At 42.1% G+C, this 24,796-nt stretch overlaps 1 protein-coding gene across 5 annotated transcripts in view; it reads left to right on the top strand.

The window, feature by feature from the left end:
* The window catches only part of mgmt (O-6-methylguanine-DNA methyltransferase), a 407,371-nt gene that overhangs the window by 361,316 nt on the left and 21,259 nt on the right, over window positions 1-24,796 (top strand). For all 5 annotated transcript variants that reach the window (XM_059947676.1, XM_059947675.1, XM_059947672.1 and 2 more), the window contains one exon: window positions 4,648-4,787. In XM_059947676.1, coding sequence (XP_059803659.1) covers window positions 4,648-4,787 — 140 coding nt within the window. The remainder of the gene's footprint in view (window positions 1-4,647; window positions 4,788-24,796) is intronic.

Raw genomic sequence — 24,796 nt, 5'->3', positions numbered from 1 at the left:
GCAAAAGTAAAACTACAAGAACTACATTACATTAAAGTGCAGCATACAGTCAGAATCTACCTACGCCATTGACTGCTTTAAATACACTTCAACGCAAACTATCCGCAACTCTTTAACTAACGAAAGCATAAACATTATCGGCTGTCATTACTTTTAACGGGATCGGCGTTAACATTTTAATTCAACATATCAATTATCTCATAACTCACAGCGTTGCTTTCACAATGTTTCTGGTGCGTAGAGAGAAAACTTGCTGCTGCTCGCACATGTATCTTCACCCCACCTTTCCATTTTTCCAAACCGGTATTTTCCCACAGGATGCGGCAAAACCGGATGTGACGTCATCGCATGCCGTGATCTCTCACAGACAATCCCAAACAATCCTAACCTTAACTAGAATGCTAACAAATGAATTACTAAGTGAAAATATTATAAACTAAATAACTGCCATAAAGGCAGCACAGAAGTATCTCCATGTGTTCTTATTAAATATCTATACAATGTGTGATATAGTGATAGAATGAAGAATGGAACTTGATATGATCAACCTTGCTGGTGGAATTGCTCATTAGGGAATTATGTTACTGCATGCCCAGAGAGGACATGTCAATGTTGCTCTCCACTGAAAGGAACTCCATTCACTTGATTCCTTCAATGTGAGGCAGCCCACTGGACCAGCTGCATCTGAGGCAGTGTGAAATGCCAAAGGCATCCCATGAAGATGAGCTTGACGCAACTGGTACTCAGCCTATGCACATGCGAACAGGACGTGTACAGAGGCTGCAAAGCTCCCACATGCAGTATGATAGAGCGGACCATTTGTGTGCTGGTGCTCTGCTGTGTAGCTGTTAAGTCCTAAAGATATTCTGTTCACTGTTCATCTGCCCCATCTTTGTGAAAGGGCAACCATTGCTTGGATATGCATGATAAACTGAGGAGCAGGAAGATGAGGTAGAAGCATCTCTGTCATGTGTCCCTGTAGCAAAGGGAATGAATGTTTAGGGTGGTTGATGGAGTGGCTTTGATCTGGATGGGTAGAACTTCTCGACAGTTGTTGGGAGTTGCCCTGTTTGACAAGTGGAAAGTATTCCGTTACATTCCTTACTGGTGCTTCATGGTGGAAAGGTCTTAATTAGAAGCTTGTATGAAATGAGTGGGAAAGAAAGCTAGATGATGCAAATTAGGCTATAAAACAGATGTGTGTGTGTGTGTGTGTGTGTGTGTGTGGAGTCGATTGTTATCTCTGCTCCTCCTTGACCACACACAAATCACCGGTCACACCTTGAGTCCTATTGCACACTCAGCCCCAAATCACAGACTGCAGATTGGGCAGAACTGCCTGCAACATGGCCAAACAGTGAGTCCGCAGCAGGGGAGGCTGCTTCTGCTGACCTACATATGTTAAAATACTTATAAAACCTGACACGACGGCTGCAGTCTCTGCAGTGGGGTCATCTGCAGAGAGGTGAGAATGTGTAAAGTCTATCACTGCAACTCCCATTAAATCCCTGATACGTACCATATTTTGAAAGGAAATTCAATTCGCTTTTCTACATGAATACATGCTCTTTATCACCACATAGAATTTACATATATGATAGCATTTAAGAAAAAACATTTGCCTAAAAAATTATTACTTAAAAAATACTGCCTAAATAGCTAGTTTATTTTTACATACATATTCAATAATAATAACTTTTCATGTCAGAATACTTATAAATCTTTGATATTTACTAATTTTAGATATGTGTGTATATATATATATAAAAAAGACATACATACATATGCAGTTAAGCGAGGAGGATATGTTATCACCAATCTGCATTGATTGTGGTCTTGTGGTTAGGAAGTCAAGGATCCATTTGCAGAGGGAGGTACAGGTTCTGCAACTTCTCAATCAGGATTTTGGGAATGATGGTAATGAATGCTAAGCTATAGTCAATGAACAGTGCCCTGACATATGTGTTTGCATTGTCCAGGTGGTCTAAGGCCATGTGGAGAGCCATTGAGATTATGTCTGCCGTTGACCTATTATGACGGTAGGCAAATTGCAATGGGTCCAGGTCCTTGCTGAGGCAGGAGTTCAGTCTAGTCCATTTAGTCCATCCAGTCACTGTCGATGTGAGTGCTTTCTTACTTTCCATGTACAGACTGAACGGTTTGCAGTTCTTGAGAATCTACCAGCAAGAATCACAGAGTAAGATTATGATGTGGTAAACAGGTTGAAAGTAAAGGGAAGATGCTTAAACAGAAGTTTTGGGTTGAGGGCGTGTTTGGAAGTGAGAGGTAAAATCAGGTATGAGGTTTCAGTCTCAAAGCACACCACAGAACTAGAAACAATATCCCAAAGTCAAACTGTCTCCTCCAATGGAATTAAAGTAGAAGCCCATCTCCCTTTCTCCTCTTACTTGTCTGTGGTATGCACTACCTTGTTCTGCCCAAGGAAGTGAAATGGAGACACCCTTTTCTCCCTTATTAGGGAGAGAGAGCGTCTGTGGTATGTTGAATAAAGAGTGAGTGAGTAGTCTTTGGGGTACTGCAAGTCTGTGTTTTTGCTGATGCTTTGCTGCACGTTTGAGTGCTCGGTGGTGGGTGCCGATGCTTTTTTTTTTGCTGGTGGGGGAGTGGGGGGATCGTTGCTTGCTGCCGCTTATGCGCGGGAGGGAGGTGAGCTAGGGAGAGCTTTGGGGTTCTAACATTTAACTGTCATTCATTTTTTGGGAGCACTCCACTGTTTTTCGTGGATGGTTGCAAAAAAAAAAGCATTTCAGGATGAATATTATATACATATCTCTGATATTAAATGTACCTTTGAAACCAAGGAGGCATAGTGTCAGTGAATGTTCTATAGTCTGTTTAGTTGGTTTTAAATAAATTGTGGGTGCATTGCATGGAATGAACCTCTAATTGTGGGTGCTGTGATGCTTCCGAATGTTAGATTTGAACACATTCAGAATGTGAGTGATGTGGAGGTGGTGATGTGAACTATTTGTGATACTGGTAGTGATTTGTAGGATTACAGTTTACCTACTTTGAACTTGGTCATTCATATGAAGTAGTCTTGTAATACTGCATCTATATCCTGTCAACGTCATCTGCTCTTGTTAATGCTCCCCAAATCTGTTTGCCATATTTCTGTGCTCAATGTGTGGATAATCCCCTCTAAAAGCAGTACATCTGACTTAACTTCCACCTCATCCACCAGGATTTCCAGTGTGGTAAATAGAAAGATAGATACTTTATTGATCCCAAAGGAAATTACAGTGCCACAAATATAAATATTAGAAGAGAAGTTGAAAATATAAAAAAGAGGTTACCACAAACAGTCTAACTGGAGGGGGTCATCACTTCCCTGTCTATAGGTTGACTCATTATGGAGCCTAATGGCCGAGGGTAAGAATGACCTCATATAGCGCTCTTTGGAGCAGCGCAGTTGTCTTAGTCTGTTACTGAAAGTGCTCCTCTGTTCAGCAAAGGTGGCATGCAGAGGGTAAGAAGCATTGTTCAGAATTGCCAGGATTTTTCGTTCCTTTGTTCTGTCTCAGCCTCCAGTGTGTCCAGTTTGACTCTTATAACAGAGCCAGCCTTTCTAATCAGTTTATTGAGCCATTTAGCATCACCCACGTTGATGCCATTGCCCCAGTACACCACCACATAGAAGATTGTCCTGGCAACAATAGACTGGTAGAACATGTGAAGGAGAGGCCTGCATACTCCAAAGGACCTCAGTCTCCTCAGGAAGTTGAGGCGACGCTGGCCCTTCTTGTGCACAGTGTCTGTGTTGGTGCTCCACTAAAGTTTGTCACCCAGGTACTTGTAGGTCCTCAAGATCAATAGTAACAGGGAGCAATGCAGGTTTAATCTTCCTAAAATCTGTCATCATCTCCTTTGCCTTGATGACGTTGAGCTGCAGATGATTCACTTTGCACCATTTGACAAAGTCCTTCACCAGGGCCCCGTATGCATCCTTCTGTCCTCCCTTTAATGCATCCGACTATTGCTGAGTCATCAGAGAATTTCTGTAGATGTCATACTTCAGTAAAGTATGAGGTATACAGGGTAAACAGGAAGGGAGCCAATGCAGTCCCTGTGGGGCCCCAGTGCTGCTTATAGCCATGTCAGACACACAGCTCTGAAACCACACCAACTGTGGTCTTGCCGGTCATTATCTCGGATACAATGGAAGTGCCAGTGTGCATTGAACAGAGCTTTTCCCCCAGCAAGGAGAGCTGTACGATATTAGATGGATTTATTCTTTGAAAAACTGCCTGCGCCAACTTAAGACCCAATGGAACTTCCCTTTATTCTATAACTCCTCTCTTTTGTAGTTCTGATGAAACTTTTTTTGCCTTTCCACAGACATTGATCTGCTGAATGTATTAACATTTTTAGTTTCTTTATCACCTTTAATCGGTGTAGGCAATCTTTTTTAGGTTAATTTTGCAGCAGAATCATTGATTCCTTTTGCAAGGTTATTGAATTCAGCTACAGAAGTGGTTTCAATAATTTTTAAAGAATTTTTTTTACAATTGGCCTTTTCATTGGTCAAATGGCTTGAGCTCGTTAATATTAAATTGGTCAGGGAGTCTTTATGAAACAGTTGAAAGTTGTGAACCACCTGGTAATTGTTCTCTTTGCTTTCTTCAGCTACCTTCACTTGCAACGTGCTGACTACTCTGCTAAATGATGTGAAATTTGGAGAAATGATTTCCTACAAGCAGCTAGCAACCCTTGCAGGCAATTCAAAAGCCGTGAGAGCTGTGGGAGGAGCAATGAGAAGTAACCCGGTAAATCTACCTCAATATCTTTACAATGCAAAATCAAAATTCTAGCAGTTATGTCAGAGCAGCTTGGGCCAGGCCATCTTGCTTTCAGAAATACATATAAAATAAGTGTAATTCACAACTAAGACCTATTTGTGCCCTTTATCCCCTCTATATAGCACCTCCAGCTTCTCACTCCATCCCCCCCTCCCCTCACCTGACCGAATCTTTTTATTCTAGCTTCTTCCCGCTTCCTTTTCAGACCTCATAAAAAGTCTTGGCCAAAAGGTCACTTTTTTATTCCTTTCCATAGATGCTGCTTGACCTGCTAAGCTCTTCCAGCAATCTATGCCTGTATTTTAAGTATTTCTTATTTAGTTCAACCATTTTCTGCAGTGATTTTGGAATTATCTGAGCATCTGGAAGGGGCCTTCAACATATTGGGAAATCGTGATTGCAGATTTAATTTTTTCCTTCTTGCATTTAGCCTATCTATATCCCTCATAATTTTATACACTTCTATCAAATCTCCCCTCATTCTGCTATACTCCAGGGACTAAAATCCTAACCTATTCAACCTTTCTCTATAACTCAGGTCCTCAAGTCCGAGTAACATCCTTGTAAATTTCCTCTGCACTCTTTCAATTTTATTGATAGCCTTCCTATGAGTAGGTGAACAGAACTGTAACTAATACTCCAAGTTAGGCCTCACCAACATCTTATACAACTTCAACATAACATCCCAACTCCTGTACTCAGTACTTCGATTTATGAAGGTCGGTGTGCCGAAATCTTTCTTTATAATCCTATTTACCTGTGACACCACTTTTAATAAATTATGGAGCAGTATTCCCAGAACCCTCTGTTTTACTGCAGTCCTCAGTCTTCTACTGCTCACCGTTTAAGTCCTACCCTGATTGTCTTCCTAAACTTTAACACCTCATACATTGCAAACTTTGGTAGCATTCCTCGCCGTCTACTATGTCCCCAATCTTGGTGTCATCCACAAACTCACTGATCCAGTTTACTTCACAGTGGTTCCAGCATTGATCCCTGCATCACCACCAGTCACAGACCTCCAGTCAGAGAGGCAACTGCTCTCTGACTTTTCCCACAAAGCCAATGTCTAATTCAATATACTACCTCATCCTGAATGCCAAGCAACCAAACTTTCTTGACCAACCTCCCATGTAGGACCTGTCAAATGCCTTACTGAAGTCCATGTAGATAATATCCACTGCCTTGCCTTCATCAACTTTCCTGGTAACTTTCTCAAAAAACTCTATATGAGATTGGTTGGACATGACTTACCACGCACATTGCCATGTTGTCTATCCTTAATTAAACCCTGTCTATTCAAATGCTTATGTATCCAGCCTATTGAAATACCTTACAATAATTTACCTGCTATTGATGTCAGGCTCACCAGCCTATAATTTTCCAGTTTATCCTGAGATCTTTTTTTAAACAATGGAACAACATTAGCTATCATCCAATCCTCCAGTACCTCACTGTTGCTAAGGATGTTTTCTCTGCTAGGACCCCTACAATTTCTGCAGTAGCCTCCCACAAGGCCAAAGAACCTTAAGATTTATCCACCCTAATTTGCCTCAAGACAGCAAACACTTTGTCCTCTGTAATCTGTATAGGATCCATGACTTTGTTGTTGCTTTGTCTCACTTTGATAGACTCTATGTCTTTCTCCCAAGTGAGTACAGACACAAAAAAAATCCACGTTAAAGAGAGAAAGAGACATATCAAAAATCAACCTCATAAACACACAAGATTCTGTAGATGCTGGAAATCTAGAGTAACACACAAAATGCTGAAGGAACTCATCTGGTCAGGCAGCATGCATGGAGTGGAATAAACAGTTGGCGTTTCAGGCCGAGGCCCTTCATCAGGCCCTGAAAAACCAACCAGCGGCTTTCCTCAGTTTCATTGTGCTCCAGTTCCTACTACAGACTACATTTACACTCGTCTTGATCAAAGTCTGGCTTGGCTTGGATGAATCACCATGGTAAAATACTTAGCCAGCATTCACTGTGTAGACCCATGAACCACATTTGTCTGGCTAGTTAGAACTGTAACCCAGTCGGAGATTACAACCTCAAAATCCAGTCATATCCCAATTAATTTTCATAACACTCTTGATCTACTACTGTGCAGAAGTTAGCCCACTTAGCCTATCAACCCCATTGAATTTTAAGTGTTTTGGAACAGCCTCATCAATTTAATATGTAAATGACTACAAGATTACTTGCAATTCAAGGCCCATTGTGGCAGATAAGGAATGGGATCAGCTGAACAACCAAGATGGAACAGATTAAGTTAATTAGTTGAGTTTTCCACTATTCTCCTCATTTATTCACTTTCCAACTATCTCATAGTCGTCTTCAGAAAAATGGCATAACTGCTCAAGTGCCTGACTTCACACTCCAAGCAATCTAAAGATTTGAAACGACAGTTACAGTTTAGAATTACCACTTTAAGATGTCCAGCCATTAAATAACACTGAGGTTTGTGCATCTTCCAAAATTAGGTGCAGATAATACATGCAGCTGCTGAAAAGTGAATGGCACAACTCACTCACACTAGGTGCAAACAAATATCTCTCCTGGTGTCATTAGTCAAGTCGTCATATTTTATTGTCATTTCGACCATAACTGCTGGTATAGTACATAGTTAAAATGAGACAATGTTTTTTCAGGACCATGGTGTTTATGACACAGTACAAGATCTAAACTGAGCTACATAAACAACAACACAGAAAAAAACTACACTAGACTATAGACCTACCCAGGACTGCATAAAGTGCACAAAACAGTGCAGGCATTATAATAAATAATAAACAAGACAATAGGGCAGTAAGGTGTCAGTCCAGTCTCTGGGTATTGAGGAGTCTGATAGCTTGGGGGAAGAAACTGTTACATAGTCTGGTTGTGAGAGCCGGAATGCTTTGGTGCCTTTTCCCAGATGGCAGGAGGGAGAAAAGTTTGTATGAGGGGTGCGTGGGGTCCTTCATAATACTGTTTGCTTTGCAGATGCAGTGTGTAATGTAAATTTCCGTAATGGCAGGAAGAGAGACCCCGATGATCTTTTCAACTGACCTCACTATTCGCTGCAACCATTGTGCTGCATTAGAGCAACCAACACTAGTCTTTGGCCTCTGCATGACTTTATGCAGGTTTTAAATCCTACCCAAAGAGAGAGGAGAAAAGTCACCACAGGCGGCATCATTGTGCAAGCAATAAGGAGAACCTTTGATGGCAGGTTGTAAAGATTTTCCTCCCTCCCATTCACATGGTAATGCATTGAGTCCTGGTTTCTGCTTATATTTTTTAGCCGTCCTAATATTGTATCCCACAGAGAGAACAGAATTGCCCATCTCTTATCACACTTGTTTTAGTGAGCCTCATAACAAAATTTGAACCAATCTAAACCCTAAAGTGATGCCAATCCATTTAGGCAGCTGGAGAAGGCAAGCAAAGCCAAGACTAATGACAGCAGTCATCCATCTTCCATCTTGCTCTTTCCATTCCAGATATCCGTGTTGTGTCTGCCCGGTTACCCAAGTAGAGGGAAATCCCCCTTGTTTCATTTTACCTTTAACTCAATTGTTAAAGGTTTATTCCTGCACTCCAGATGATTTGAAACAAAACCACCATGCACAGTAATATTTTTCCACAATGTAACAGCTCATGAAAGTACATGTGAATGTAGACATCAGATTCATCCAATGAATTCAGAATTTGATTCTGTACTGGATAAGAGAGTACTCTGTGGTTCGAGTCACTGCACTCTGTAATGAGGCTATCCTTCCACAAAGCAGAATTGGTCCTGTTGTGTTGATCTCACTGCTCTTTCCCCCTTGTGCAGTGCACAGTGCTCTATTAAGGAACTCAGCTGAGAACTTGCAAAGTGCCCTGTTGAGGGCAGGGAAGCTTCAGCTTCTACTAAGTCAGATTTTCAGTGTGACAGCATTGCAGTTGGAAATTTGAGGCATCACTGAGAAATCGATTAAGTTAGCATATAACCCAGTTTTAAAACTGGTAGTTAAAACGGTTTGTATTCATTTTATTTTGTTTTTACATTCTTTTTTACATTAAGCTTGCATTGTTGTATAATTAAACAGAAAACAGATCATCTTTTATTTAATGTTTCAGTCCATTATGTAGACTGATAAAAGGGTTCACAGCAAACATCATACTTGCTCTTTTCAAATATGATATGAATTCTGCTACATTTAGTAAGCTCATTTAAGAAAAATAAAGTATGACTAGACTATTAATATGTATTTAAATACATATCAACACTCTACAAGTGAAATCTCATGCATTAAATGTTTTCAAAGATTCAAATTACATAGCAAACCCACAGATTGATAAATGTTCAGAATTTTTCATTAAATCCTCACTTCTGACTCTTTCTGTCTCATTTCCTGATGTCCAGAATTCATAATCCTTTTTTTGGAGTAGCAAAAAATTCAGAATAATAGCCGGTCATTTTGTTGTCAGTGATGCCCAGAAAGGAAATGAAAATCTAAAAGAAACTGCAGACTTTGGAGACTGAAACAACAGAAAATGCTGAGAAAACTCAGTAGATTGTGAAAGAAGAAACTGTTAACATTGGATGAAGAGTTTCAGACCTGAAATATTAACTGGTTCTTTTACCACAGATGCTGCCCGACCTGGTGAGTTTTTCCAGCATTTCCTGTTTTCATGCCAGAAGTTCATGACTTCACAATAGGTTCTCAATTTTTCTTTTTCAATGATTTTTATTGAGTTAAGATCAGAGAGTTCTCAAAACATAGCATTGTAAAATTCAGTTTCTAGGGATTTCTCAGAGCAAAATTCAAAGGACATTTATTATCCAAGTATATACTTAATATAATCTTGAGATTCATCTCCTTACGAGCAGCCACAAAACAAAAAAATCATTAAAACAAAAGAAAACAATTGAACGCCCAAGGTTCAGAGAAAAAAAAACAAATTGTGCAAACCATAAAAGTAAGCAAATAGAATTCAGAACTGATTCAGAAGCTCATTTGTTGCAGACCACGGTTTCAGTTCAGTGCAGAGACAAGTAAGCTTCACAGAGCACTGACTTGAACCGGCCTGTCCCTCGCATCCGGCCCTGACACCCTGACTTTTTTAATCTGCCCTTTTTATGTTGATATGCATTGTGCCCACTCGTTCTGAAAAAACATAATCATTTTGGCAGTGGGAATACTCTACATTCAGTCTTTCCTGCTGTCAAAATTAAGCACAATATTGGCATTCACTGGTGAAAATTCTGAATGTACAATCTAGCAACCTTATACATGCTAAAATACTCTTGTGACAAATGACTTACGAAACGAAAACCGAGGATTCGTCTTCCGTGGTGAATCCCTATAACCCAGGACCGAAGTTATTTCAAAAAATTAAAAAAATACTTCTTCCCTGACTTGACCAAAGTCACAAATTTTCTTATTACTTGTTATTCCCTTTCATTCGTGTTAGCCCCTGTGAGTCATAGCCTCCAGGAATGTATATGAACAGTGGCCTAACAGCACTAGCAAGTCATTGACTTGCTAACCACTAGTAATGTTAGTTCACCTTTTAAACTTACAGCTGGATAAGATTATTTATGTTCACATCAGAATAAGACCATAAGACATAGGAGCTGAATTAGGCTGCTAAATCTGCTCCACCATTCCATCAAGGCTGTTTTATCCCTCTCAAGCCACATTTCTTCTACCCGTACTCTTTGATGTCCTAACTAATCATCCTATCAACCTCCATTTTAAATATACTCAATGCTTTGGCCTCCAGTCCGTATGTGGCAATGAATTGCACAGATTCACCACGCTCTAACTAAAGAAATTTCTCCCAGTTTCTGTTCTAAATGAACATATTGTAGTGCTGTGCTACACGCAGCACTGCAGTAACGGCACGGAGTCGGTGAGCTGCAGTTACAAAAAGATTTATTCAAACTTCGCGGCCTCGCTTTAAAGCCTTCCTGATCCCACCCTCCCCGGGCGGGAATGCTGTAGGGGGCGTGTATTCACAGTCTCGTCCCGCGCACGGGCTTTTCCCCTTGCTGGTGAAGCAGGTTTGGTGCCCTCTTTGGGACCTGCCTCAATGCCGGCGCGCGCCGCTTTGTGAGCCGGTTCGAGTGTGCTGGGAAGTGGGTTGCCACAGTTCCTCTATTCGGAGACACTCTCTGGTCCTATATTCACCCAGTATAGGATATAATCATCTCCACATCCACTCTATTAGGCCTTTCAATATTCAGTAGGTGTTAATGAGATACTACTTCATTCTATTGAACTCCAGCAAATACAAGCCCAGAACTATCAAACAGTCCTCATACATTAACCCTTTAATTCTCAGATTAATTTTCGTGAACCTTCTCTGGGCCCTCTCCAATGCTAACACATCTTTTCTTAGATAAGGGGCCCAAAACTGCTCACAATATTCCAAGTGCCTTCTGACTAATGCCTTATCTTCATAAGATCTTATCTTTTTGCCCGTTCTGCTATTCAGTCTAAGTCCTTCTGCAGCCTCCCTACTTTCTCAATACTACCTGTCCCTTGACCTATCTTTTTATTATCTGCAAGCTTGACCACAAAGCCATCAATTCCATCATCCAAATCATTGGCATTGTGACGAGGTGGGGACAAGGGTGCTGGGAGAGGACCCACACGCAGGACACAAACACGTCTTTCTTAGGTACAATAAAGTAGCGTTTATTACTCGCTACACAGAAGATCGGGAAATCGAGGACAAAGAGGAACACAAACCTTGGGTGAGGGGACTAGGGGCTTGGATCACCGCGGACCTGGGACTTGGACGGGGGGAGCATGGACAGCCACGGACCTTGGACTGGGACCCTGGGGACTGGGACCACCACGGCCCGGGGAGCAATGGGTAGAAAGGGGGGAACCCCCACCGGGCAGTGGCAGTCTGGCCAGACCTTCCCGACAGAGGCAACAGGTAGGAAGGGGCGGACTCCGGCCGGGCAGCAGCAGTCCGGCTGGACCTGCCGGACAGAGGCAACAGGTAGGAAGGGGCAGAACCCCGCCAGGCAGTGGCAGTCCGGCCGGACCTGCTGGACGGAGGCAACAGGTTAGAACATCAAGTCAGGACTCCGCCTTCCACTCAGGCACCGAGCCAGGACTTCTTCAAAGGGTAGACATGGACAAGGGGCATGACATCGAGCTGGGACTCCGCCTTCAGCTCAGGCATCGAGCCAGGGCTCTTCTTCGGGGGTAGACACAGACAAGGGGCATAAACGTCGAGTCAGGACTCCGCCTTCCACTCACCCCTGGTAGATTGACCTTGCCCGGACCCACTCTGGCGACAGAAGGCAAATGGCTGGTACTCCGATGTGGGCTGGATCACTCTGGCTTGTCGTAGCAGCGGCAACTTGCGAAGGCTTATTAACACTCTCACCCCAAACGGCTAAAGCCAACGGTTTATAAGCTGCCGGTTCAGGTCGAGGGTAGATTACCTTGATTGCCAAGCTCAAGGGACGTGTGAAACGAAATTAAAAGGGAACAAGGCGTCAATGGTCCGGATCGCAACCTAACTAAATCTAAAGGGGAACCAATCCGGACCATGACAGGCACATGATGTGAAAAGAAATGATCCCATTACCGACCCTGGAGAGGATGTTTCCAGTGGTGGAGATATCCAGAGCTAGAGGGCACAGCCTCAAAATTGAGGAGCGACCCTTTAGTTAGAACAGAGGTAAGGAGGAATTTTTTTAGCCAGAGAGTAGTAAATCTGTGGAATGCTCTGCCACAGACTGCGGTGGAGGCTGTCCATTTGTATATTTAAAGCGGAAGTTGACCATTTCCTGATCAGCCAGGGCATCAAAGGATATGGCAAGAAGGTGGGTGAATGGGGTTGAGTGAGATCTGAGGAATGGCAGAGCAGACTCAGTGGGTTGAATGGCCTAATTCTGCTCCTATGTCTTATGGCGGTATGGTCTAAACCACTAGGCATTGGCAGCCTACCAGTATAGGCCCCTTTTCTTCCCACTGTTTGCCTCCTGCCAGTCAACCAGTCTTCTTTCCATGATAGTATCTTGGCTGTAATACCATGAGCTCCTATCATGTTAAGCAGCCTCATGTGCGGCACCTTGTCAAAGGCCTTCTGAAAATCCAAGTACATAACATCCACTGACTCTGTCTATTGTACCTGTTATTCGTTCAAATAATTCCAAGAGATTTATCAGGCAGGATTTCACCTTAAGGATCCCATGCTAATTTTGGCCTGTTTTATCATGCACCTCCAAGTACCCCAAAACATCCTTAATAATGGACTCCAACATCTTCCCAACCGCTAACTAGCCTATAATTTCTATTATTCTACCTCCCTCCCTTTTTAAAGAGTGGTGTGACATTTGTGATTTTCTTGTCCTCCAGGACCATTCCAGAATCTAGTGATCCTTAAAAAATTATTACCAATGCCTCCACAATCAATTCAGAACCCAGAAATTTATTCTATCTGGTCCAGGTGATTTATCTACCTTCAGAACTCCCAGCTTCCCAAGCATCTTCTCCTTAGTGATAGCAATTACATTCACTTCTGCCCCTGCCACTCTTAAATTCCTGGCATACTGCTAGTGTCTTCCACAGAGAAGATCTATGCAACATCTTCACCTCCAACCTCCCCCTCCCCCACTGCTTTCAGCAGAGATCGCTCCCTCCACGATTCCCTTGTCCAATCATCTCTCTATCCGGTGCTTATCCCTACAAGGTGCCTAAGTGCTACACCTGACTATTCACCTCCTCCATCACCTCCATTCAGGTCCCCAAACAGTCCTTACAAGTGAAGCAACACTTCACCTGCGAATCTGCTGGGGCCGTCCATTGTGTCCAGTGCTACCGATGCGGCCTCCTCTACAGTAGCGAGACCCATTGTAATTTGGGGGACTGCTTCGTCAACATCTCCACTACACCCACCAAAAGCAGAACTTCTCAGTGGCCAAACATTTTAAATCTGATTCCCATTCCCATTCCAACATATCGAGCCATGGCCTCATCTTGGCATAAGAGCAGTGGAGGAGCAACATCTTATATTCCGTCTGGGTAGCCTCCAACTTGATGACATGACTATTGATTTCTCCTTATGGTAATTTTTCCCCTTCCCCTCTCCTCCACTTTTATTCCCCACTCTGGCCTTTTACCTCCTCACCTGCCTAACACATCCCACTGGGTTCCTTTCTCCTTCGCTTTCTCCTATGGTGCACTCTGCTCTTCTAACAGATTCATCCTTCTCCAATCCTTTACCGTTCCCACCCACCTGGCTTCATCTACCACCTTCTAGCTAGCTTCCTTCTGGCATCTTCATCCTTTGTTTTCTGTCCTGAAAATGGGTCTTGGCCTGAAACTTTGACAATTCATTCATTTCTGTAGTTGCTACATGACCTGATAAGTTCCTCCAGCATTTTGTGTATATTGCTTTTGATTTCCAGTATCTACAGTCTTTCTTGTGTTTATGCTTATTAGTTTGTCCGCCACTTCTTTGTCCCCCATTACTGATCATTTTCCAGCGGTTCAATATCCACTCTCACCTCTCTTTTACTCTTTATATATCTGAGAAAACTTTTGGTATCCCCTTTTATATTATTTGCAAACTCAGCTTCATATTTCATCTTTTCTCTCCTTATGATAGATAGTTAGATAGATACTTTATTCATCCCCAAGGGGAAATTCAACATTTTTCCAGTGTGCCATACACTTATTGTAGCAAAACTAATTACATACAGTATTTAACTCAGTATAAATATGCATCTAAAATGCATTTATGCATCTAAAATCACCCTCCCAAAAAGCATTAATAAATAGCTTTTAAAAAGTTCTTAAATAGTTTACTAAAGTGCATTGAGTGGTAACTTAAGCTCAGTCCTAACCCCGGCACTTAACATGTCTTGCCCCTGGTGGTTGAATTGTAGAGCCGAATGGCGTTGGGGAGTAATGATCTCTTCATCCTGTCTGAGCAGCATTGCATTGACAGCAACCTGCCGCTGAAGCTGCTTCTCCGTCTCTGGATGGTGCTGTGCAGAGGACATTTCAGGTCCGGCGCTGACCTGAGCGGCAGCCTTTTCCAGTTGCTCCTTACGTTTGTTTTAGTTGCCTACTGTAGTTTCCCAATCCTCAGCATCACACTAATATAATATTGCTATACTATATGTCCTCTCCTTGACTTTTACTGTATCTTTCACTTCCCTTGTCAGACATGGCTCCCTTCAGAGTACCTCTTCATCTTTGGCATGTATCTATTCTGCGTCTTCCAAATTGCCCCCAGAAAGTCCAGCCGTTGCTGTTCTGCCATTATCCCTGATAGTGTTCCATTCCAGTCAACTTTGGCCAGCTCCTCCCTCATGCCCCTGTAATTCCCTTCACTCCACAAATTTAGAACGGAGATGAGAAGGAACTACTGTTCCCAAAGAGTGGTGAATCTGTGGAATTCTCTGCCAAATGAAGCAGTGGAGGCTACCTCAGTAAATATATTTAAGACAAGGTCGGATAGATTTTTGTATAGTAGGGGAATTAAGGTTTATGGGGAAAAGGCAGGTAGGTGGAGATGAGTCCATGGTCAGATCAGCCGTGATCTTACTGAATAGCAGAGCAGGCTCAACGGACCTGGTGGCCAACTCCTACTCCTATCTCGTATGTTCTTATCCTGGCTGCAGTTTGGGTGCCTGAATATAAGTCACGCCAGGATATTTCTATCCATGCATTTTCCTAACTCTACCCACAAGAATTCTACATCTTCCAATCTAATGTCACCCCTGTCAAAGGATTTGATTTCATTTTGCCATCAGAGCCATCCCACCCCCTTTCCCTGCTTGCCTATCCTTTTGCTACAAGGTGTATCCTTGAATGCTAGGCTCCCAACAATCCAGCCACCACTCAGTGATGCCCACAACAACATACCTGCCACTCTCTAGCTGTGCTACAAGATCACCTGCCTTATTCCATACACTGTGTGCATTCAAATACAATACCTACACTCCTGTATTCATCACCCTTATCAATCTTGCCCCCATGATACACTTCACCTCATCCCACTGACTGCAATTTTGCCCTGTCCTTCCACACAGTCTCACTACACACTGTATCTTTTATACCAATTGCCCAATCCTCAGTCACATCACTCCCATTCCTATCCCTCTGACTACTTAATTTGAACTCTCCCCAACTGCTCTGGCAAACTTGCCCACAAGGATATTGGCCATCCGTGGGTTCAGGTGTAATCTGACCTGTTTTGTACAGGCATAACTTCCTCAGAAGATACTCCAATGATCCAGAAGTCTGAAACCCTGTCCTCTGTACCACTCCCTCAGCCCCTCATTCATCTGTACTGTTATCTCATTGCTGCCCTGACTAGCATGTGGTACTGGGAATAATGCAGAGGTGACTGCTTTGGAGGCCCTGTTCTCCCTATACTCACTGCGTAGGACCTTTCCCCATTTCTGTCCATGTCATTGGTGCCAATGTGCACCACAACCTCCGGCTGATCACACTTCCTCCTGAGAATCTTCTGCAACTGCACCGAGACAATCCCGGACCCTAACACCTAGGTGGCAACACACCATACTGGTTTCTTTTCTGTGGCCAGAGAATCTTCTGTCCAATCCCCCTAACTATCAAATCTCCTGTCACTTTCACTCTGCCCTCTGCCTGACTTGCCTTGGAGCGAGCCACAGTTTCACTGGCCTGGCTGCTGCTGATGTGCACTGATAGGCCATTTCCTTCCCCCCCCCCCCCCACCAGTATGTAAAGGTATATACTTGTTGCTGAGGGCAAATCTGCACTGACTGCTTACTGCCCTTACTTCTCCCGGTAGTCACCTATCTACTATCTAGTGTTGCATTCTGGTTGTGATCACCTCCGTAAAAGTATCATCTGTGAGATTTTCAGCCTCCTGGATAGTCCAGGGTACATGCAGCTCCAGCTCCTTGACCTTGTCATTCAGGAGCTGAAGTTGGGGTTGCTTCCTGCAGATGTAGTAATCAGGGAGACTGTTAGCTGCCTTGAAAACCCCACATCTCGTAGGAAGAGCAATCCACTGCCTGAATTATCATTCTTCCTCCACTTGTTATACCCCTACCTTAAGCTTAAATTCTAGCCTGCGCCTATTCTTGCCTAAGCCTGTTGACCAAAGCCTGACCACTTTAACTCTGTCCATCCCAACAACGGCTGCTCCACTTACACCTCTCTTCCTTTTATTGGACCCTGCCAAGTGCCTAATAGATCACGATGACTGCAGCCTGCTGAAAAGCTCCTAAAGGCCCCGAGCTCTTTTTAAACCTTGTACAGCCTCACCAATGAATGACCTCTCGTGATGATTGCAGCCCGCTGTTGCTGTTTGTCAATTATATTGTTTAAAAGAATGTATGCTTCTATAGTGAAGAAAATAATAAGTCAAAATATATCTCTGTTACAAATGTAATTTATAACCATATAACCATACAACAATTACAGCCATCTCGGCCCTTCTAGTCCGTGCCGAATGCTTACTCTGACCTAGTCCCACCTACCTGCACTCAGCCCATAATCCTCCGTTCCTTTCCTGTCCATATACCTATCCAATTTTTTTTTTAAATGACAAAATCGAACCTGCCTCTACCACTTCCACTGGAAGTTCGTTCCACACAGCTACCACTCTCTGAGTAAAGAAGTTCCTCCTTGTGTTACCCCTAAACTTTTGCCCCTTAACTCTCAACTCAAATTTATCTCTATTCTCTAATCAGGTGTTTGTCAGAGGCCACATTGATAAGAAAGCAAAGGTTCTTCCAGATTCCTTTTAGTACACATCTGACAAATACTCCTTTGTAGTTAGTGTGCTTCACTTAATTTGTACTGTAACCTTCCAACTTTATCGAAAGGCTGGAGAGGAGTCAATAGTAGTAGGAGTGCAATGTCTTTGCTGCACATTATGCGAAGGATATTGTGGATCAACTTACCTTAACAGAGGAAAACTTCAAATACTTCGCTATATTTCAGATTGATTTTAAGGTCTGTGGTCCTCAAAGGGCAAATGTGGAGTTCAATTAACAAGCTCATTAGAACAGTACAGGGGACCATAAAAGAATCATAATGGCTCCTGGAAGTAAGGAAATGGAAGATTGATCAATTCAAGGTCATTTAAATTACTGCATACAATTTAAAGAAGATATCACCTATAATAATTACTATTTATAAGGAGAGGTTGAAGTAAGGAGGTTTTGGTATGAATTTATCTTACTATGTACGCCTGCAGTACTGAAATTAGTGACCTTGAAATTTGTGTAGCGTGTTCTTTTAGGCAAAATACTGAAAATTCCACAACAAAAAAAAATGGCCCCAGTATTGAAATCTAGAATATTAGAATAAAGAATGCTATTAAAGGTTCAAAATGTTCATTTGTTCTGCCTTCGCCCTGACTTCCATAAAATAAACTCAGTCATCCATCAAACCATGCCACGTACTTACAACAAGCATCTTTCGAACTTCTTTAAAAATATGCTCAGGCACGATAGAGAATATCATTATTTTTTTAATTTTATAGTCTACTGTCCAACTTTTGATCTCTTTGTACATAATATTCTGACTTCTGTGGATTGTTTTTAATTCAACATTTTTGCTGGGCTACTTTTGGCTGGTTTTAAAACAATTTTACTGCATTTGCTGGGAGTCTGCCAGATTTGTCTTTGAATCTGGAAAATGGAGTGGGGAAGAGAAGAGAATCAAAAGAGGTGTTTAGAAGTAGATAGGAGAGGGAGGTGAAAAGTACTATGCGGGAGGCTATACCCACTGTTGATGTTTTGGCAGGGCACCTACTTTCTCAATATGAACTTCCTTCTTTTCTTTAAAGAATTTATGGCCAGGCTACATTTCCTATCAAAATCACAACTTGAGCCTCAAAACAAATGTGGACAACATGGATTATGACACTGAAGGGCATAGTTATCCTTAAATTTTATGCGACAGTTTTTTGTCCATGTGACTGCCGCAATTGAACTCTGAACTCCACAACGCCCTGAGCTGTAATAGCATTCCACTAACCGCCAGGCTACTGTGGTGTGTATTAGAAAGATGACAGAATTTTCTATGCCTGATGGACAGAGTAAAACAGGGTAAGAGAACAATAAGCTGTGTGCCATTACTCGTATTTACTTTGTCTTGTGCCAAGCAAAATTGCAAGAATTGTTGCTTTTTAATACCCTCAGGATCTTGAATTGGCTTGAGCACTTTACTGAATAAAATACTTTTGAAGTGATCAGTGTAGGAAAAATCAAGATTTCAAGATTCATGACTGTTCAATGTTATGTCCAGTTCACAAGTGTAACAGAGAACAAAATATCATTACACACAAAATGCTGGAGGAACTCAGCAGGCCAGGCAACATCTATGGAAAAAAATACAGTCAACATTTAGGGCCAAGACCCTTTGACAGGACTGGGGGAAGTAGATTTGAAAGGTGGGGGAAGGGAGAGGGAAACTCCTTCAATTTTTTCTCCAGTCTTGCTGAAGGGTCTCAGCCCGAAACATCGTCTGTACTTTTCCCAGAGATGCTGTCTGGCCCATTGTGTGCTGCTTGGATTTACAGCATCTGCAGATTTTCTCTTGTTTGTGAAGTAATTATTACTCCAGTTCTGCTCCAGCCCAAAAAACACAATAAAATAAAGAACAATAATAAATAAACACAATAAATAAAAATGCATAAGATAGCTTATATTCATAGATTGATTGTAGGTCCCTTTAAGTGGTGCTAGGCATAAGAGTCTGCACATAAGGTGACTCTGACAGGAAATGATAACAGAGTGTTGGTGGGAGATGTGGAGGGGTGATTGGTGGTTGGAGGTTTTGATCGGCCATATTGCTCGGAGAAGTAACTGTTTTTGAGTCTGCTGGTCTTGGTGTGGATTCTATATAGGCTCCTAATGAAGGGTCTCAGCCCAAAATGTCAACTGATTATTCCCTCCACAGGTGCTGCCTATATCCTTCCAGCCTTTTGTGCGTGTTGCTCAGGATTTCCAGCATCTGCAGAATCCCACAACAACGCCTAATCAAAAGGGACTGGAAGAGAGTTGAAGGAGAAGTGACTGATGAAAGCAGATGTAGGTTATCTTGTAGAATCAATGAGGAAAGATGAGGTATGAAGGCACTGCCTGCAATGTTCAGTCCAGTGGTGTCATTCACCATGTCCATGGCTGTACTTGACCATGATGATCTGCTCAGGGGAGAAGACGTACTCTTGGATTCCCGTTTGTATTTATATACATCCTACTCCTGTGAAAATGGAGTATGATAAGCACTTTTTGGGAGGTCCTTGAAACATGCAAATCTTAATCAAATTGTTACATTTAGAGAGTAAGATGTTAGCTGGAAATGAAGGTTCAAACAGTAAATGAGAGTGGGTGGGGCAGTATGTGAGTGGAAGGTGGTGTGGATTGTGGTGCAACTGCTACGAGAGACGAGATTGAGGAAGGAGGTTTTGGGAACAGTGACACTGGAGGTGTTCGGATATGTTAAGAGACAAAAAGCAAGGCTCTTGATAGCTGATGATGGCACAGAAAATATTTTGGCTTTTGTGTTACCCATGGAAACTCATGCCCTTTGTCTTACCCATAGCAAATGATTTCTCCTCCAACATTTTACTGTCAAAATAGAGCTTCCAACCCTTCCACATCCGTGTCTGTTACAAGAAGCCTCCTGTGCAGCCCAGCTGGACAGCACCTCCACTTTAAGAACGGATAGCTCAATTTATATAAGCCCGGTTTCCAACCTCCCCCAAAAAGCACACAGACACTGAGCTGTATTGATATTATTGAATCATTGTAAAGAGTTGCCAGTACTGACTACACAAGAGGACATGTCGCACCATTGAGCGCAAGGAGCACTGCCACAAGAATGCAGTAGCTATCATCAAGGGCCCCCACCATCCAGGCCATGCTCTCTTCTCACTGCTGCCATTGGAAAGGAGGTACAGGAGCCTTGGGTCCAACACCACCAGGTTCAGGAACAGCTATTACCATTCAACCATCAGGTTCTTGAACCAGTGTGGATAACTTCACTTGCCTCAATACTGAACTAATTCCACAACCTATGGACTCAACAACTCATATTCTCAGTATTCTTTATTTACTTATTAATTTATTATTAGTAGTATTTGGTTTTTTTATTTGCAAAATTTGACTTCTTTTACACATTGGTTACAATCAGTCTTTGCGTTTTTCAGTGATTCTATTGTATTTCTTTGTTTTACTGTGAATGCCTGTGAAAAAATGAATCTCAGGATAGCATATGGTAAAATATACGTGAGAAAATCTGCAGATGCTGGAAATCCAAGCAACACACACAAAATACTGGAGGAATTCAGTAGGCCAGGCAGCATCTAGGAAAAGAGTACAGTCGACGATTCAGGCCGAAACCCTTCGGCAGGGCGTGTATGTACTTTGATAATAGATTTACTTTGAACTTTAATGTAGTACATGCATAGTGTTTCTAAAGACTGTTGAAATGTTGGGCTGAAGTTTGCAGTACAGTGAGAGGATCTTGATTCCAGCTTTGCATAACTACTGTTGGTGGCTGCCTTACAGATAAAATTTGATCTTCTGATTAGTTACGAGTCTGGTAATGATTTTGTGACTTCCAGTTTAGCTGCAGGAGCCGCTTACGAAGTTTATCCAACTGTGACGTAATTTCAGATGGGATGTTGCTTCAGATAAAGAATATGAACTGTTGTTTTCTCATGACCAAGAATGGGTAATCAGAAATAAATACTGTTGTGTTCTCCTTCTTTCTCAGATGTTAGCTTTACTGAAAGTCATAAGCCTGCACAAAAATGTCTTATGGTTTGCTCACCAGGGGTTAGATTCACAGGACAGCCACATGCTGGGACTGTGGATTAGAAGTGAAGTGAAGCATCTATTTAGATTGCTTAAAACAATGAAGCTTCATTATAAAACACCCCAGTAAACATACACAGCAGATTGGAATGTGCTATCCTTTTGAGGTCTGAGAGAGCTGCTTTCTGGGAGCTTACATCTAGACATCTACAGTAGCTGATTAATTGGCCAACATCAAAGCAGATGAAGTGGAGGTCAGACACTGTCCTGAGACAAAACAATGCTTGTTGAAGTTGATTGAGTCAGGTAGACACTGGACCTTTAGCAGGGAAATACTGACTGTGCATTGCAAAGATGCGTTGCTGGCATTTAATGCCCATCCCTAGTTGATTATGGAGTTACGTTGGATTATGTTTTTGAACAACTGCTGCCTTTTTGATGATGGTACTCCCACAGTCCTGTTAAGGAGGAAGTTCCTGTATTTTGACCCAACAGCATTAAAGGAATAGCAATAACTTTCTGAGTCAGGACAATGCATGACTTACAGCATGCGTTCCCAATCTTTTCTTAAGTCATGGACCCTTATTGTTAACTGAGGGGTCCATGGACCCCAGTTTGGGACCCCCTGACTTAGAGGGACTTTGAGGGTAGTGCTTGTGAACCTTGACCTTCTGGGTTGCAGAGGTCCGTGGCTCTCCAAATTTCCCACACTCTATTTATGATTGGCTTATTTTAAGCCAGTTGTTTATTGACATAGAGTGTGGTGTAGGCCTTCCAGCCCTTCAAGCTGCACCACCCAGCAGTCCACCAATTTAACCCTAGCCTAATCATGGGACAATTTACAATACAGTTGGCCCTCCTTATCCGCGAGTTCCGCATATGCGAATTCAACCAAACGCAAATGGAGAAAACCCAGAAGTAATCTTCCAGCACTTGTTGTTCGAGCATGTACAGACTTTTTTCTTGTCATTATTCCGTAAACAATGCAGTAAAACAACTAGTTCACATAGTATTTACATTGTATTAGGTATTATAATTAATCTAGAGATGATTTAAAGTATACGGGAGGATGTGCGTAGGTTACCGTGGATCGGGATTGAGAAAAAATCGGAAGTTCTCTTACTATGTAAGTCGGAACAGGTACATCCGGTATTATTTAGCATCAGTTAGTCAAACATTTGTCTTAGTATGTAGTATATATTTTACCTTTCTATGCATATAAAACACTTAAGAACGTATGTTTCAGTGCCGGGCGCGGGAAATTCCCGAGTTTGATCCAGTGACAAACCACTTCCGAGCATGCTCTCCATCTGTGCCAGGTTGATGTGGAGGATCAAAAACCCAAAACCCAATAATTAAACCACTGCGTTGCTTAGTAATAATTGTAGCTTTCATTGGGGCAGGGCCTTTCTCACTTTATCCTTCAAAATTGCTCCGATCGTTGACCGACTGTAGCCTAACGCTTTTCCAATGCCCTATAGTGTTTCACCTCTTTCCGATTGCTTTATTATTTCCACTTTATTTTCAATCGTGATCGTGATTATTTTTCGTGAATGGAAACACTGTGGATTCAGAGCTGGACCGCCGGGTCCTAATGTCCACCACACTGAGACAGGTTAACCCAGGTCTGGGGATCCGCTGGGTCCTAAAGTCCACTGCACTGAGACAGGTTGAATAAGGGACTTGAGCATCCGCATTTTTTGGTATCTACAAGGCATCCCAGGACCAATCCCTCGCGGATAAAGAGGGCCGACTGTAACCACTTAACCTACCAACTGCTACATCTTTGAACATGGGAGGGAACTGGAGCACCCTGAGGAAGCCTGCACAGTTATGGGAAGAACATACAGACGTCTTGCACAAGCAGCAGCAGGAATTGAACCCGCGTCGCTGGTGCTGTACAGCGTTGTACTAATGACTACGCCACCATGCTGCCCCAGGTTCTCATATTTGATTTCAAAGTGATGCGGTAGAATCGGATTCTGGTCCTGACATTTTTGAACAAATAAGACCAAAAAAGAAGTATTAAAATTATCATGTTTTTAAAATTCTGTTTACAAAGTCAAATAGAAAGTGGATATATTTATATTGTGAGTCTGGTGGTTGGCAGTGGAAATACAGGTAGATATATGAATATGTACAATTATGTCGCTCTATTGCCTCTTGGCCATAGTGCGATGGTCACTGTCTAAAGCCGAAAACTAGTAATGAGCTTGACATCACTGGTGAACACTGCACCAGTCAGTCTACTGACAGGATTTACTAAATGCAGTTCAAAGACAATCAATACATAGTACAGAGAGTTTTCCTTTACCTTTTTTTAAACAAGAGCTTTATTGGGGAGTTAGTTTATTCACAGATTGCCACAAGCATTAATGACCGCCAGCGTCTTGTTTTGCCAGTCACCTAGATGGCTGTTGATAAAGATTTAGCATCATGTTCTAAGTGTCAGGGCTGTCAGTAGTGCTGAACCATTTGACCAGAAGAAAAAACGCACAGGGAGCTATTGATTACAGCTTCTCAGTGTCACTTGTTCACCAGGATTTAGGTATTGATGAGGCCTGGAGTGAAAACAAGTCCTTTCCCTGGTGGGCTCTAGCCAGAAGTACAAAATGCAAAGTTAGAGAGAATATTCAGCTGTTACCTGAATCTAAGGGATTCTGGTATTGATTGAAAGGCTCCTTCATGTTATTTTTTTTCCAGACAAATCTATGCTTTTGGAAATTCACAACACATAAAAGAATATGTGTATCTGACCAGATTTATCGGACAGTTGCAATGGGAAAAATACATTTAACATGTTACACTATTGGTAGTTATATTACTTATACCAAAAAATTAAGAATTAACTTTCATCAATATTTTGACTTTTCAAAAGTTCAAAGTTGAAAGTAAATTTTATTATCAAAATACATTTATGTTACGTATACAACCCTGAGATTCATTTTCCTGTGGGCATACTCAGCAAATCCATAAAATAATAACTATAATAGGGTCAACAAAAGATCATCCAGAGTGCAGAAGACAACAAACTATGCAAAATGCAAATATAAATAAATAGCAATAAATAAGGAGAACAAGAGATAATGAGATAAAGAGTCCTTAAAGTGAGATCATTGGTTGTAGGAACATTTCATTGATAGGGCAAGTAAGTGTAGTTATCTCCTTTTATTCAAGAGGCTGATGGTTGAGGGGTAGTA

This window comes from Hypanus sabinus, chromosome 22 (assembly GCF_030144855.1).
Source record: "Hypanus sabinus isolate sHypSab1 chromosome 22, sHypSab1.hap1, whole genome shotgun sequence".
Lineage (NCBI taxonomy): Eukaryota > Metazoa > Chordata > Chondrichthyes > Myliobatiformes > Dasyatidae > Hypanus > Hypanus sabinus.
The sequence above is the reverse complement of the archived record's forward strand: the minus strand, read 5'-3'. Positions and strand labels throughout refer to the sequence as shown.